A 14,859-nucleotide genomic window follows, 5' to 3' on the forward strand; every position below is an offset into this window, starting at 1 on the left:
GAGTGCACAGTTGGGTTAAAAGTTTTTGCTTACTATTGTTTAATTTTTTGCTTATCTTTCCTTAGTTCTGAATTTAAGGAAACGTTTTTGTACTTGTTCAGTATTGTAGCTTATATGCATTTTAGTGTGCTTTAAATTTCTGATTTGATTTATGGGCACACTTAATTTCTAATCCATGGATATTTGGATTGGTGTGAAAGAATCGCCATTAAAAAGCACTAGATTGATTTATAGTTTAGTTGGGCTATTTGAATTGAAATCGATACACACTTTGATCCTAATCAATCGGGAAAAGAAAATATTTTGTTGTTGCTAGCTATTGAGATGTAGGTAGTTTATTGGTCTCAATTTGATAACTTTTTACTGCACTAGCTTTAGATTTTTTTTTCTTTTCCTCAACTTTTTGAAAAATGTGATGCTTCTCTTCCACTCGAATAAATGTAGGCTTTTAAAGGAGTATCAATGAACAAGGGTTCTTATTTAAACTTTCAGAGATTAAATTTATTCAATTTATGATTAAGTGAGGTTGAAGCAATAGCAAAGATTGGAAAGGCTAAGTGGTCTTTGACGCTGAATATGTACAAGCACACAAAATTATTTATGGTTCTTGAAGTAGTATGGTATACACTGAGTGAGTTGTACGTTGTATGTATGTGAATAGTTTCTTATAATGGCACTTTAGATTGTTACGTTGGATCTACTTAGGGAATTCAGTCAAAAGTTTGATGCCACGATACCATGCCCAAACAATTTTCTTATGTTGTTTAGCATGGGATATTCCAATAAGTAATCTCTTTTGTTGAACTACACATTTGAAGCTTCGGGTTCATCATCGTTATACTTACTAACATAAGCTAATATCATTACATATATCGCCTTCTTTGCTTTATAACACAATGTCCGAAAGATCTAATATCGAAAAAGGTTGAAAAACCTTCTTGAATTGGTTGCTTAACCTTAGGGGCATTGCGGGTAGTGGGTTGCTATTCTTAGGAACGCTTCCACCCTTAACTTATTCATCGTCGTAGCATCTCTTTAATTGCGACTATACTTAGACATTCTACCCATTTGTCATGTTCCTAATTATTTGTGATCAAAAGTTATTCAAGATGCAAATCGGAGAGATTTGTGTGCGTGATCTCAACCTCAATTTATTTGTGATTATATATTTGGAGATAATATTTATTAGTGGATACAGCTCTTTACATTGTTGTGGATTACTTAGACCTTCAAACAACATGGGCAATAGCTCCTTTTATCTTAATTCTTGCATGATCAAACTTGAGCAGTTGCAGTCCAGATAGAATGGGCATTGGTATTAGCATTTGTAGACGTGTTTTGAATTACTCGAGTATGTGGTGCGATTTTTTTTAACCTGCTTTTCTAAAATTTGATGATATGCTTGGTACACTTGATATGATTTATTAGTTGTTATGTTTTCTTAAGTTGTTGTTTGTCTTAGAATAATTAAAGTCAAAAATATATTACGGTTAAGGCATTTTAGTGGTCAGATACTCTACTGTTGGGATTGCACTAGAGTGAGGACAAGACAAACAAAATCAGTGGTTGAGATAGAGTCTTCACACATTTATTTGGGGCCAAGAAGTGGCCAATGACAATGTGTATGCTACATTTGAGGTTAGTATTAGACTATATTAGTGAGAGAGAACGGGTAGGTTTTCATAATGATTGAGAATTAAAACCACGTATTCTTCCCAAAACGCTTCATATTCTTAATTTGCTTAATGAAACCCACGACCCTATGCAATCCCCACTCTCCGCTCTCTTCTCCAAACCCCTCCTGCACTTAGTTTGAGTGTCGTTGATATCACCATGAAAAAAAGGGAATCAAGGGAGTAGTTCACTTCCATTTCCATAAAAACAGGTGAGTTGTTTCTTCTTTTTCTTTAATGCAAAAGCCTTACTAATCGCTGAATATAGTTTTACGCCAAGTGGTACTCTTGATTTAGTATATTGTTTTCCTATCTCTAATGCAAAAAGAATTTATCTATTCATCTGCTCATGGTAGCAATTCTCCTTGCAAGTCACCTTACATCTCATCTTTTGCCTTTTCAGGTCTTGGTTCAAAGAAACAATTACACATTCATTTTTGTCATAAGCGTAAGTACATACACCATAATGTTGAACTCTATCTTGAAAAATATATTCCCCGTGCTATTATTAGAGTAGTTGTTTATTTCAAAAACATTTTGTATGGTATTAGTCTCTACATCAAGTGGCTTAGATAACCAAATAACAAAATCAATAGTGTTTTGGAGGCTAAGATTGATGAAAGCAAGTTAATTTGACTAAGACCATCATAGAAGGTAAGTTATTCGGAACTTATTTATTTTTAAGCGCAATTATACACTTTATTCTTTTCTTCATTCCAAGTTCTCTTTGAGGAAGTTTCTTCTCCAACTCTACCTCCCAATCTTCATTGATCTAAAGCTTGCAACAATAGAACTTTCTTTACTTTATTCTCTATTTGATTTCATTTTATCACCTTTTTCACCGCTTATATAGAGGTCTATCTATCTTTTTAAAAAGGATTTGTTAGGTTTTAGGTTTCTTTAAATGTGATTGGCATTGTAAGAATGCTTACCTTAAAGGAATGATGTCTACACAAAAAGATATCTTTAATAATTCCCCCCAACAATATATTAGTTAAACCCTACCAAAAGAATCATGTTTCTGACCATTGTAGTTCTTATACCATAGGATACTATGTGAAGTCTTCACTAGATTGAGCAATGTATGTCTCATCTACCTGAGTAGGTTGAACATAGCACTACTATCTATTTAGAATTGAAAAATGCAACTTATAGTGCCGTTGGGAAAGTGCCTAAGATACTGCTTGATGGCGTTATTTCATTACAAATCGTGATTCTCCTTTCCCATTTTCTTATTTGTCGTACTTCTTTATTATTTGCCAAATTTTATCATGTAGAGTGTTTCATAGTTTGCTTTGCCTCTATTTATATTTTTGAACTATGCAGTTGAAGTTGAACGTTGAGCATAAGTCTAAATTATGCCAAATCGAAGCTTCAAATGATGTAGTAATTCCTTGGGAATGGGTTGTCACCGAAATTGGTAACTTTCATACCTGAACTATTTCTTTGATCCACTTTATTGATTGTGCCTCTTTATGGTACTCTCCTTCATTATTTTCCCATTTTTATTTTGTGGAGTTTTGATGGTCAGTCATTGATTATTTGCTTATCTTTTGTTGAGCCATGCTTATGGGAGACCTGTGATTGGTTTGAATGCTTAGCGATAGTGAAATTAATATATGAAAATGTAAGGTCACCGGCCAATCCAACCAAAGACTGGGACATTTCAGTCCACCGTCGATAAATGTAAATTTGGTCAAGGTGTTATACAACCTTGAGCCTAGAATGGGGTGCTTACTAAGTTGTTCAATGAGGAGTTGGGTTTCATAAAAGTGTGTAGGATTTCAAAAGATATTCCCTGGATGCATGAGTACGTGTTCTCAAACTTATACAATCGGCCCATCTTGATATTCTCCATTCAGTGGCCAAATCGACCCAACGTAAATGTTGCTTATACAATTTTTTTTATTTGTTTTAGTGCCATATGTATCATAATTCATTTTCTTCCACGTCATGAAAATTTTCAAATAATAAGCTGATGGTTTGTTTTGGATCCACGTATTATATTGATTTGTACGTAGCATATCCCGACATAAAAAATTAGTCACCCATACTTCTTTTCGTTGGGGGTTCTCCTAATTTGCTTTGTAGTTCGATTTTGTTGTTACATTATCAGGTGTTTTTTTTTTGAATGGTAAGCATTGCAGGGAGGCATAGGTTGGACTACAGTGGAATTTAACTGATCTAGCTTGGAGTTTTTATTGAGCATAGGCTGCAAAAATATTTGAATTTCCTTCTAAAATATTTGAATTTTAGTTGTTTTGATCACTTGGCACACCTCATTATGGGTTTGTCTAAAATTGCTTGCTAGATCATGTTGTAACCAAATTTTAACTTTTTTTTTCTTCTTTTTTGGTAAATGTTGAGGATCGCAGGTTGTTAAAAGTGGAATAAGGAATTCAGGGAGGTACTTGATTCAATTGACGCGAAGATTTTGCACTTACAATGAAAGCCAGTGATTCAAGTTCAAATACAACGCTAAAGAACATTTATTCATAGTAAACACCTTTATTCACCTGGCACACCACACACTGCAAGAGACCTTTCCAAAGACAAGCCGATCCGGCTTGGTGAAAGTGGCACAGTGCCGCCAAAAGCTTAGGCATCACATTCTCTCTTGAGTGTGTTATCAATATCCAAGTTGTTTGTTAGAAAATGGACGAATATGAAGTTGTTGTTAGAAAATGGTACTTCATGGGTGTGGTGGCGGGAATTAAACTTATAATAATATGGAAACATCAATTTTTAGACGGTCTTCGTGTGTTCAAAACAAGATATGTAAGCGTCAATGGTCAATCTTTTCAATCTATATTCCTTGGCTTTCCTTGGTAATAACAGGATTTTAGAGAGTTCTCATCAATTTATATTCTTTGGATTATTTTCTTTTGGTAACAGGATTTTAGAGTCATGTATGCATGTGCAATACTTGAGTCAACTATCTCATATGGAAGCGCAAAATACAAGTTGCTCGCTGTTAAGTTATTTTATGGCAACACTAGTACCTTTTCTTTTGCATTAGGTATTCAATTAAAAGTTGAATTGCAGGCTACTAGAGACATAACAGAAATAAAAACATTATTTTATCTTAACAGGTTAGTAGTGAACAAGAAAAAAAGAGACATAACATAAAGAATAAGATAGTGTACCAATATTTATCTCCATCATTTTATTCTAATTAATTCTACATAATATTAATCAAGAAAGCATTAAAACAATCCGTGCCTTTGGCACGGGTAATACCTAGTATATATATATATAACGGGATGGCGTATGCTCTACACGCCACTTTGAATAGCGGGCAGAAGAAATTGTGTCGCACGCCTCTGCCACTGGAGGCTAGACTTCGTTTCTAAATTTCCCACACGCCAATGACAATGGCAGATAGAAAACAAGGCCCCACAAATAGAATTTATTTTATTCAATTATATTTTTATCCATAATATTTCCATTTTATACTTTATCAAAGACAGAGAGGTGAGAGTAAAGTGCTAAATGGGAGAGGGACTTAAAAAAAACTTCTCACACTCTTTTGTCACTAGCGGCTATCTTTTTTTCTACAAGAAATTGGTCCCAAGGCCCAATTTTGGGGAAAATGAAGTCTAGAGGACACGGTTTTTTGTGAGTAACTCACAAGGATAAATTTTGGAGAAAAGTAACTCACGAACCCACTATTTCAAAATTAGTAACCTTCAAAGACAAAATAAGTTGGCTCGGCCTTTTTATATTTTTTAAAATTCCAATTATACCCTTCTGTGAAAATAACCCTCAAGGACAAATGTCTCGGATTTAAAATAAATATTTTCTGATTTTACCCTTTCTGTCATTTTACTATGAACAATGAGTGTTCATACCTTCTGCTGGTGTATGAACAATGATTGTTCATATCCAAATAGGTGAATGTACCTTATACAAGATATTGATATCAAAAGGATTATGAATATTCAATGTTCATACCCAAAAGACTATGAACATTGAATGTTCATACCCAAGGACTATGAACATTTAATATTCATACTAAATACACCAGGTCGTTTCGTCTGGGCCGGGACATTAATTATTTTGCGTCAGGGGTATACTTGACATTTCATCTACCAGATCCGTTTTTTATTTCGCGTCAAGGGTATACTTGACCTTTCATCTATCCGGTCCTTGTGAGTTACAAAAATAAAAAGGTGTCCTTGAGAGTTACTTTTTCGGCATTTTTGTCCTTGAGAGTCACTCCCTGTTTTTTCTATTTTATTCGACACCTTTTGCCAATGGACAGCTAGGGTAATTTTAATACTTTGGGCATTTTCCTACCGCCTATATCAATGGCGGGTAATAGAAAAACCATATAAAAGTTATTGGTCCATAAATACTATCCCACTAACTCCATACACTACACTATAGTACAAAATATCAGGATATGGGTATTTATCGATATTCAATTTCTGGATATGTATCGTGGATATATCCTCCTCTTTGGGGATATTTGACATTGTTTCACATGCAAATATCGTAGATATATCGACAAATATCGTGGATATTGTGGTTATTTTTTAATATATCATGATATATTATTTATATTTATTTGAAATATAATAGTAAATATTAAATAAAATTGTTATATATACAAAATATTGCCAAATATCATAAATATCGTTAAAATATCGCCGATATTTACAGTCATATATATCTCTAAATATATCGTGATATTTATATATCTTTTTTTTATATCCGGATAGATATCTCCAAATATCACGATATATCGGGATATTTTGTACTATGCACTACACTGTGTGTTATTGTGGTTTGGAGCAATGGTGCACCAAACCATTGGACTTAACCTAAGATTCACATTTATTTACATTTTTTGACCAAACCAAACAATTATGATCATTAAATTAACAATCGTTTAAAGAGCTTCCTCAAAATTTGTCCCAACCAAACATTTTCTTTACTAACGCTACGTAAATTTCCTTCATCATGCAGAATCTCAAAAAATTTAATTCATCCGAAAAATCCTCTTCTAGTAGGAGGAGGAGGAGAATTCCTGCTCATGGCTGAAATCAGGACTTGTGCTGCCACACATAGGAATCCAAGAAAGAGAACACCAGTGGCAATGTTTCCCTTGTCCAAGAACTTCTCACCCATGATTTCTTTGACGAGCTTCTTAAATTCGAAAGTTACAGCAAAGCCAGCCCCCACTGCAGTAGCTAATATATATGCGACTATCTGGAAAGAAAAACAAGTTCAAAATTAACTTCTCATAATCTAATTAAGTTCACTCAACGGAGTTTGACATCTTGATTATTTCGTATTTAGAACTGTGATTACAAGCATGCACACATAAGCACACTTAAAATACTGATATGATGGTACGTACCTGGTCGGCGTAGAAATCAAATTCTGGTAGGCATTCATTGCGTATAACTCTTTTTTCTGTTGCTACATGGTATATAGCAAAAGGTATTTGAAATAATGTGTAGAGAAATCCTAAGAGAGCAGCTGAGATCACATATCTGCATTATAAAACTATATTAATCAGTACCATTACCATGATCAACAATATAAATACCATAAAATGTAATTGAGACCGATATTACGATTTGGTATTTAATTTGGAAAGAGTAACAGCTAACAAGTATGTTTCATTTTTCAGTCATGTATCTGGGTAATCTATTTCCAACGATTAACAAATAACAACGAACACCACATCATTCCTTAATCCCATGCCGCGAGGAATGACTTTGTGCACTGACCCAAATTAGCGGTGCATGTGTGTTTGACTGAACTATGGAATGAGGAGACAACATTTTCACCACTCATTTAGCTCAACTTACTTGTATGCTTGAACATCTTTGAAGGTAGTTTTGGTACCATCTACAGTAAACTTGTTAGTAGCAAGAAGTGCAATAGACGCTGCTATCAGTGCTAAAGTGAGAATTCTCAACACAAGGGTTGCAATAGCCGATTTTGTAGCCATTAAAGGCGGTGGAACATTGGCTACTAAATGTTAATGTTGTTTACCTCTATATGTTGAGCATTCCATTTTATAGATCTTGTTATTTTGTTTGAAGAATATTAGGCCGTAAGCCTTTGTTTTGAACAACTATTGCCGACAGGTTCAATGCCGGATTAGAAAATGGAGACTTCGTCAATGCAAAATGTTAAGACCGGCTTCAACATTTGCTTGAAAGAAATAGTAAACACAAAAGGTGGACCCTCACCTATTTCACAAAATCACTAGTCAGGCAAACTCAGGCGGACAGCCAGAGTACAAAATACAGTTAAGAATCGTGATATCTTGAAAATCTGAGGAATCGGCGTTGTTATTGACGTAAAGGTCCACCATTGTGTGAGCCACTGTCATGGGAGTCAAGAATAGGTCCCCATTATTGATCTTTCAGCACAGGAACTTTAACAAGCAACTCATCTTTGAATAGCCTTTCCTATTTTTTTCCTTTGTTTTAAAGAATGGACACCAGTGAATCTTGTCGGACAAGATCCGTCAAGCAGGGGACATGACACTGTTCTTTACACAACCATTATAAGATGGCACTATAGTATTGCATCTAATGTTCTTGATTCCATTTCTTCGAAGGGAATTCGGGTCTATTCCAGCTTTATGAGCTGCAATGACACCTATAGCTTCCCAGTAGTTTGAGACTTTTACCTGCAGATTAAAATTAATTCACACATCATTACTACACAAGTGCTTAAAGGAATACTATTGGCAAATGGATATCAGATAGGAGTAGAAGCAAACTGTGATGCATACCGCTTCAATTCCAAGCTTATCAGGTGTATCGGTAAGAACTGTCTGGTTTTCTTCCACAGCAATCATCAGCGGCTGTTACAAAATTTATTAATTTTACATTACACATTACACAAGGAAAACCTTTTTGTAAGTGGTGGAATAAAGACAGCTGAATGTACTGTGAAAACTAGTAATAGTTGATCAGGTTCAACAAATCCAACATTTTAGAATGCTGTTTAAAATTTCAAGTATTACCTGAGATGGAATCTTGAACTAATGTTTTCTCTTGTGCAGACTTACTATGAAAAATAAAATAGGGTGGAAAAATTACGGAACTTCAAAAGCTCAACTACTCGGAATTGTAAAATAAATATCCTAAAGGAAATGATTAACAATGTTGTTCCTTCGATGCCGAAGCTTCAGTTTCAATGACGTTTTCGTGCATAGCTATACACCTATACGTGCCTTATGCACTCCATATAAACTAAATAAGCTCCTAACTGCTATAAGAACTACATCATTTGACAATTATCATACTCTAGTACGACAGAAGTGAGTGCATAACAAATTTACCTTATTCGTTGAGTTCCTTGCGAATGCAAGAGCACCCTCTCCTCCAAAAGCATCAATGGGAAGAATTACACTGTCAATGTCACTTGCACAGATGCAACCATTCACTAGAGCCCCCGAGTTCCTGTCAATGTATTGGGGTGCCCTACTCAATCCAGCAAGCACACATGGCAAGAAGGTGTATCCTATCTGTCGCATACAATTAAATCATATAAAGTGAGACTCTATGAGAGCATATATTCCTTAAAAAATGATATACTTTGTACCCATACAAGAAAGATTATAACCAAACGAAGTATCTGAGTCATTAAATTAGAAAACCCAAAAGATTTCAAATTAGGTTTGTAATGTTTCCATTTGTTCACCACCAATGTAAGCTGATATCTATTCAATGCGTTCGATGGCATATTTTACTTCAGTCCGTGCAGTGGTTTGAGAGAAAAGATGTTGACGACCTCTAGTAATTCACAACACGTTTTGTTTACACGGTATATGTAGAGAAAGAGCCTTATGCCCTGATTTTAAAATCTTACAACCAAAATTCTTGACTGAACCCTATCAAGAATCAGAACTTGGCTATAACAAATGAAAACCCACTGACCTCTTCAGCAGCTGATCTAGGGCATAGCGATGAGCTTAGAGGAAGCGGAGACATTGCAGGTGCATGAGCACAAGGGATCTGGAACTCCTTAACTACTAGATGACTTATAACTGCCTCAACTCCTGCCAACAGATCTATTCCCTGCAAACCAATGAGCATGCAATAATGTTATCCTGGTTTAAGGTTCTAGGCTGGCTGAAGCAACCCGGTTAGCCTTGCAAAACCAACGACAGACAGGAATTGCATTTATGTAAATATTTTGACAGGAACTTCACTACGCAAGAAGTATTTCCTAGGTAAATGTTACACACATATGACATTGCATACAGCTCATATTGGGAGGCCAATGGAAAGCCATGACTCGTGTCACAATGTGTTGATTCCACAGATCTGGTATCATAATATGCATTTTGAAATGAAACAAGAAATACCTTTCCCTGTCTATAATCTTCCATTCCTTCAACATCTTCATCTGGAAAGCGCCCCACAACTGCAATGGCATTTACTCGCGCGAGGTTAACTAATGTGTTCACAGCTCTCAATAGCGAATCAGGGCGCTTAATCCTTCCTGTTGATTTCCCACATGTTGGATCAACCCACATCTCAACCTGTAAAACATGTTGAATGTTTAGCATTGCTAGCAATAATGATCTGCCACACACATCCAGAGCTCATGGTGCTCTCAGGATATTCGTAGTCTTCCTTGTCACTATACATATAAACAGAAGAACTTAAAGAATATGATTAAACGTGGAAACCTTTATCAATTGATAGCTTGATGTAATTTTGTTTTCCTAAATAAGAGTTTAGCACTCCTTCAAATCTCAGAAATGATTGTGCTGTAATTCCTAAGAAACTAGTAGTATCCCTAGAAGGCAATAATGTATGCATCATGAGTCTCTTTTCCTGTTTGAAATTAAGGTCAGCAAGTGTCAAAGTATTCATCAATTTGTTGAATTTTGTGCTACTCCACCTATGTAGAGCTTGCACGGACGGAGGTCCAGTGCATCCTGTCGTAGTGATTGTAAAAGATAACACCAAACATCTGGGATAACCGGATAAGGAGAGTGTACCACAATGTTAGAATTACAATTAACAGGAGTTATCCAGCACTGATCCAAATTTACTTTTTCTACGTAGTGAATAAATTGTGCAGAACAAATGCTACAAAAAGAGTGTTGGATCACCTGGAGAGGGGTGTCTGTCACAACATATTCAACAACTGGCAAGCCTAGGGATGCCCTTGCTGCATCAGCTACCTGTAAATGGCGATTTCGAAGCTCGTCCTCTATTCCAGCATCTAGGACCAAACCCACCTGACTGATCGGGAAAAAAAAAAATACAATTTATTTCACCTGATCATAATTATTTTAGGAGTATTACTTTTGGTAGACAAAACCTATATCTAAATCAACGGAGACAAAGAAACAGATGTTGGTGTCCACCATGGTTAAAGAAGCTATGCTACCTAAATCCTTATTGGGAGCAAAGCATTCTCCTCCATGCCACAAACTCAATAGGAGTTAATTTAAGAGCATAATCAAGACCATGGAAAATGGAAATTGGACATGGCTGGAAGGAGAAACGTGGCTCCTAAAGTATATATATATCCCAGTCCTACTAAAATGTCTGGATAGTTTTGCAAAACAACAAGGCTCGTCTATATATAGCATACAAAACTAAATACTTGGCACCATGTAGTGAACCTTATTTTGGTGAACGGTCTGGAGTGCCCACGAGCCTTCTGCAAAGCGGTCAAGGGCATATCCTTCGACATATAATACATTAGGAATAGGCCAGTAAAGCATTGCTGCATTAAGAACCTACATTCAAGAATATTTAGTTAGAAAAAAATTGTCTTGGCCTAAAATACACCATAGGAGTAGTAGTAGTAGCCTAGTAGGCCATATATATTCATCAAGGAAAATTCCAAAAATATATATATATATATAAAAAAAACATATAACTCCTCAATGATGAACACTGTAGTGATAGATAAAGAGAGTTACATTAGGGTGTGAAATGACGCAATCAGCAACAGCAGCGAGAGCACGTGCAACGGGTAAAGCATCACCTGCATATCCACCAATTGATGCACCTACACCCGTTGGAACAATCATCACGCTCGTGTACGGCCTATCGAACTGGACCCAAACCACAAATGGGCACGTTAGTAAGGTTTGCTGCACACTAATATTACCAACAACAACAACAACAACAACAACAACAAAATGAAAAAGAAAGATGGAACACACAACCTTGTTGCTAGTGAGAGTTGAATAATTGGAACAGGAAACACGAAATGTTCTGGTTTTGGTGAATGAATGTATGGGTTGTCCAGTGGGAAATGTGGGGCTGTAGTGAAGAACGGCCATTTTTTGGAAGTTGATTAGCTTATCTCCGAGAAAGATGCTATTTGCGCCCATCTGGTAATCTTAAAAAGTGGGCCCTAAGTTAAATTTTAGCCATTGGTAATCTTACAAAAATACCCCCTTACTATTTTCTTTTCAACAAGAGAACTCCAATTTTTTTTCTATTTGTAAAAATAGTGTGACATGGAAGGTTGTAGATATGGTTTTTTATTACGATTCCGAGATTGAAAACAAATTGAAGATGATATCATTTGAAAATTTTGTTCCAATTTCCACATATCTATGAAAAACCAATTTGGCATAGCAAAATAATTTTACAAAAATTTTTTAGTAGGCAAATTTATTTTTACATAATGATGTTTCTCTGCAAATCCCATCACTATGTAAATATGTTTTTACATAATGCAAATTTGTTTTTACGTAGTGATTGTTTTATGCAAATTTATTTTTACATAGTGATTTTATATGAAAATTTATTTTTACATATTGATTTTCCTATTTTTCTTCTTCAACTATTCTGAACAAATGGGCTCCCATCACTATATAAAGCAAATTTATTTTTACATAATGAATTTTATTCTTACATAAATAAATTTACATAGTTAATTTCCATTCACAGCACTAAAAAAGAAAAACTCATCGAAATAGCATCAAATTCTTATAAGAACTAAAGAACAAAAAATCAATTACAAAAAAAAATGGAGTTGCATAATTGCATATCCAACCCCACAGTTGAAAAAGAAGAAATTGCACAAATTTATATATAAATATTACAAATCCATACAAAATTGAATTGAAAAGAAGATTCCTCCTCTAATTCATCTTTTCAAGTTCAAATCTTTCAACGTTTAAAACTCCTCTCTAACTCAAAAGAAATCTAATTTCAGATTTAAAAGAATCAAACTTGATTGAAAGAGAATCTAAAGAAATCACAAGTTGAAGGAAAAAACATGGAATGCAAGTGGGGTTTTCTCTAAAGGCTAAAAGAAAAAAGGAAAAAATTAGAAAAATGAAAAAAAAACCATGATTTCTTTCCTAATTTCAAAAACACTGAGATTATTTAGATAGCCCATGAATAATAGGGAGGTTATATGGGACGGTCGATACATAGAGTTATTAGTTTTCCTCCAATATCTTCGTTGTAACAAACAAAGAATTCCCACTCAAAAGTATATAGCATCTATAAAAATATTTTCTGTAAGAACTTATCGAATAAGAATCCCCCACCAGTATAAATTGGTCATAGATCATGAACAGATCATGAATCAGAAATAATATGTGTGATTATGAAGGAGTTACGAAACACATGAGAACTAGTGCATCAACAACATATGAACACTACCTTCAACTAACTCGATCGAGCATTTCTACTAGAGTCCATTTTATAAAGGCAGGAAAAAAATGTGTCACCCTCCTCTCCTGCCAGTAAAACTTTCCATAGCCAAACCATTCTTCATTTCAATTCATATATCAATAAATGTATTATCACAGCACATCACCATGAATCTATAAAAGAATGAAAGAATGGACATGATCGATTGTTCACAATAATATGATGTACATTTTAAGTCTTAATAGTATTAAATGCGTCGCATTTGTGCCTAACTTCTCCTTTCCTTCCAGTCTTAACTTGAAGCCTACTAAGTTTCTCAATGGCAAGAGCATATGCCTGAAAGAACTCAGTCTGATTTGCTGCGTACCTCTCGGCAAAAGGTCTTGTTCTTGGATCAACAAGCAACTTTTGATCAGTTGTTAACAAACCCAGTCCTCTTTTCAAGTTCTGATAATACATGTTATCAAATTGACCTGGTGTAACTACGTCGTTGAACGCTGCCATTGCATGGTTGGTATGGTGGTCCGCGCAAAGCTTCTTTAGTCCTTCAGCAAGCTTAGGATTCAATGTGGGGTCAATATCAGATGTTTTGCTGTAATTGTAGATTCTATTGGAGAATTCTTTACAATGTGAGAATCCAATAGTGTGACTACCAATGAGAGCAACAAGTTCTTGCACTGAGAATCCCTTTAGTTTAAATAGGTCTACAATTTGGTCCATTGACATTGAAGCAGTAGGAAGGTTACCTTCAACATGAGAATTGCTTGAAACAAAACTATCTTTTCTTCCCAATCGAACTTGATAAAATGGACCTCCAACAATTTTAATAAGATCACGGGTAGCTTGAGCTAGAATGTCTGAACAAGAAACAACACCAGGACAAGCAAGTTCAAGGCCAGCTTTAGCGCGGTTAATGACATCAAATGCATCCCCTGGGAGGTTGAGGTTCAATTCATGATCACGTTCAGCTTTGTTGAATGAATTTGATGCTACAAGGATGGAGGCGTCACAACCATTCACCATACAGTCATGGAAGAAAACACGTAGGGTGGCAGCCGCGGTTGTTGGACTAACGGATTGCTTGTTAAAAGCGATTTGTTCAATGATTTTTTCGAATGGTGGGCAGGATTTGGAGTAGTAACCGACGGCGAGCTTTGCATTTGCATGCAAAGAGAGGGAGAGAGAGAGGGAGATGAAAAGGAGGACAAGGAGAGGGAAGGAATCCATTGATCTGCTCCCTCGAAGAGAGTGAAGGGAGAGAGGAAGCAGGCCTGGGGCAAATGCAGGGGATGGAGGGAAAACAATGGGAAGAAAAGAGGGACGAGGGAGTTTGAGGTCAAGAGAGGTTTAAGGAGGATACAACTAGATTCTGATTTTTCTGCCTATTATATTCGATTCCTAGAACAACTAGCTCTTGAATTCCAGCACAGCTTAACGTTCCCCTGCCTCCAGATAAGAGGGGTGCAGACCATACAATCTAGCATTTACCTCATGTGGCCACAAACGACACCCTCGATGCAGAACCATTTTGAACCAAAATGTAAATACGATTCCAAGATACACATTCTGAC

General features: G+C 35.6%; 2 protein-coding genes, 1 long non-coding RNA gene and 1 pseudogene across 6 annotated transcripts; 1 reads left to right on the forward strand and 3 right to left on the reverse strand.

The window, feature by feature from the left end:
- The first annotated feature begins 2,083 nt into the window (after nucleotides 1-2,083).
- LOC147521055 (uncharacterized) lies at nucleotides 2,084-4,099 on the forward strand. Its single transcript, XR_015193689.1, has 3 exons — nucleotides 2,084-2,121; nucleotides 3,000-3,093; nucleotides 4,049-4,099. It is a non-coding gene; the product is annotated as an uncharacterized LOC147521055 (long non-coding RNA).
- A 2,401-nt stretch (nucleotides 4,100-6,500) lies between these two features.
- Nucleotides 6,501-7,679, reverse strand: LOC147521056 (CASP-like protein 4D1). Its single transcript, XM_086587779.1, has 3 exons — nucleotides 7,496-7,679; nucleotides 7,039-7,174; nucleotides 6,501-6,887 (listed from the first exon to the last, which is right to left on the reverse strand). Exons 1-3 carry the CDS (start codon nucleotides 7,636-7,638, stop codon nucleotides 6,663-6,665), a joined length of 504 nt encoding a protein of 167 aa, XP_086443905.1. The 5' UTR covers nucleotides 7,639-7,679; the 3' UTR covers nucleotides 6,501-6,662.
- Nucleotides 7,680-7,964: 285 nt separating this feature from the next.
- Nucleotides 7,965-12,016, reverse strand: LOC147521057 (uncharacterized). 4 transcript variants are annotated; one of them, XM_086586018.1, is made up of 9 exons: nucleotides 11,842-12,016; nucleotides 11,593-11,727; nucleotides 11,290-11,406; nucleotides 10,771-10,899; nucleotides 10,015-10,191; nucleotides 9,584-9,724; nucleotides 8,986-9,171; nucleotides 8,434-8,505; nucleotides 7,965-8,328 (listed from the first exon to the last, which is right to left on the reverse strand). In XM_086586018.1, exons 1-9 carry the CDS (start codon nucleotides 12,007-12,009, stop codon nucleotides 8,164-8,166), a joined length of 1,290 nt encoding a protein of 429 aa, XP_086442144.1. In that variant the 5' UTR covers nucleotides 12,010-12,016; the 3' UTR covers nucleotides 7,965-8,163. The 4 variants fall into 4 exon arrangements, with proteins under 4 accessions (XP_086442144.1, XP_086441774.1, XP_086442491.1 ...); XM_086585648.1 differs by having other exon boundaries at nucleotides 11,839-12,016; XM_086586365.1 differs by having other exon boundaries at nucleotides 10,771-10,903; nucleotides 11,842-12,007.
- Nucleotides 12,017-13,380: 1,364 nt separating this feature from the next.
- Nucleotides 13,381-14,631, reverse strand: LOC147521058 (peroxidase 41 pseudogene; annotated as a pseudogene).
- Between the last annotated feature and the right edge of the window lie 228 nt (nucleotides 14,632-14,859).

Source organism: Coptis chinensis, chromosome 1, assembly GCF_015680905.1.
Source record: "Coptis chinensis isolate HL-2020 chromosome 1, ASM1568090v1, whole genome shotgun sequence".
NCBI lineage: Eukaryota > Viridiplantae > Streptophyta > Magnoliopsida > Ranunculales > Ranunculaceae > Coptis > Coptis chinensis.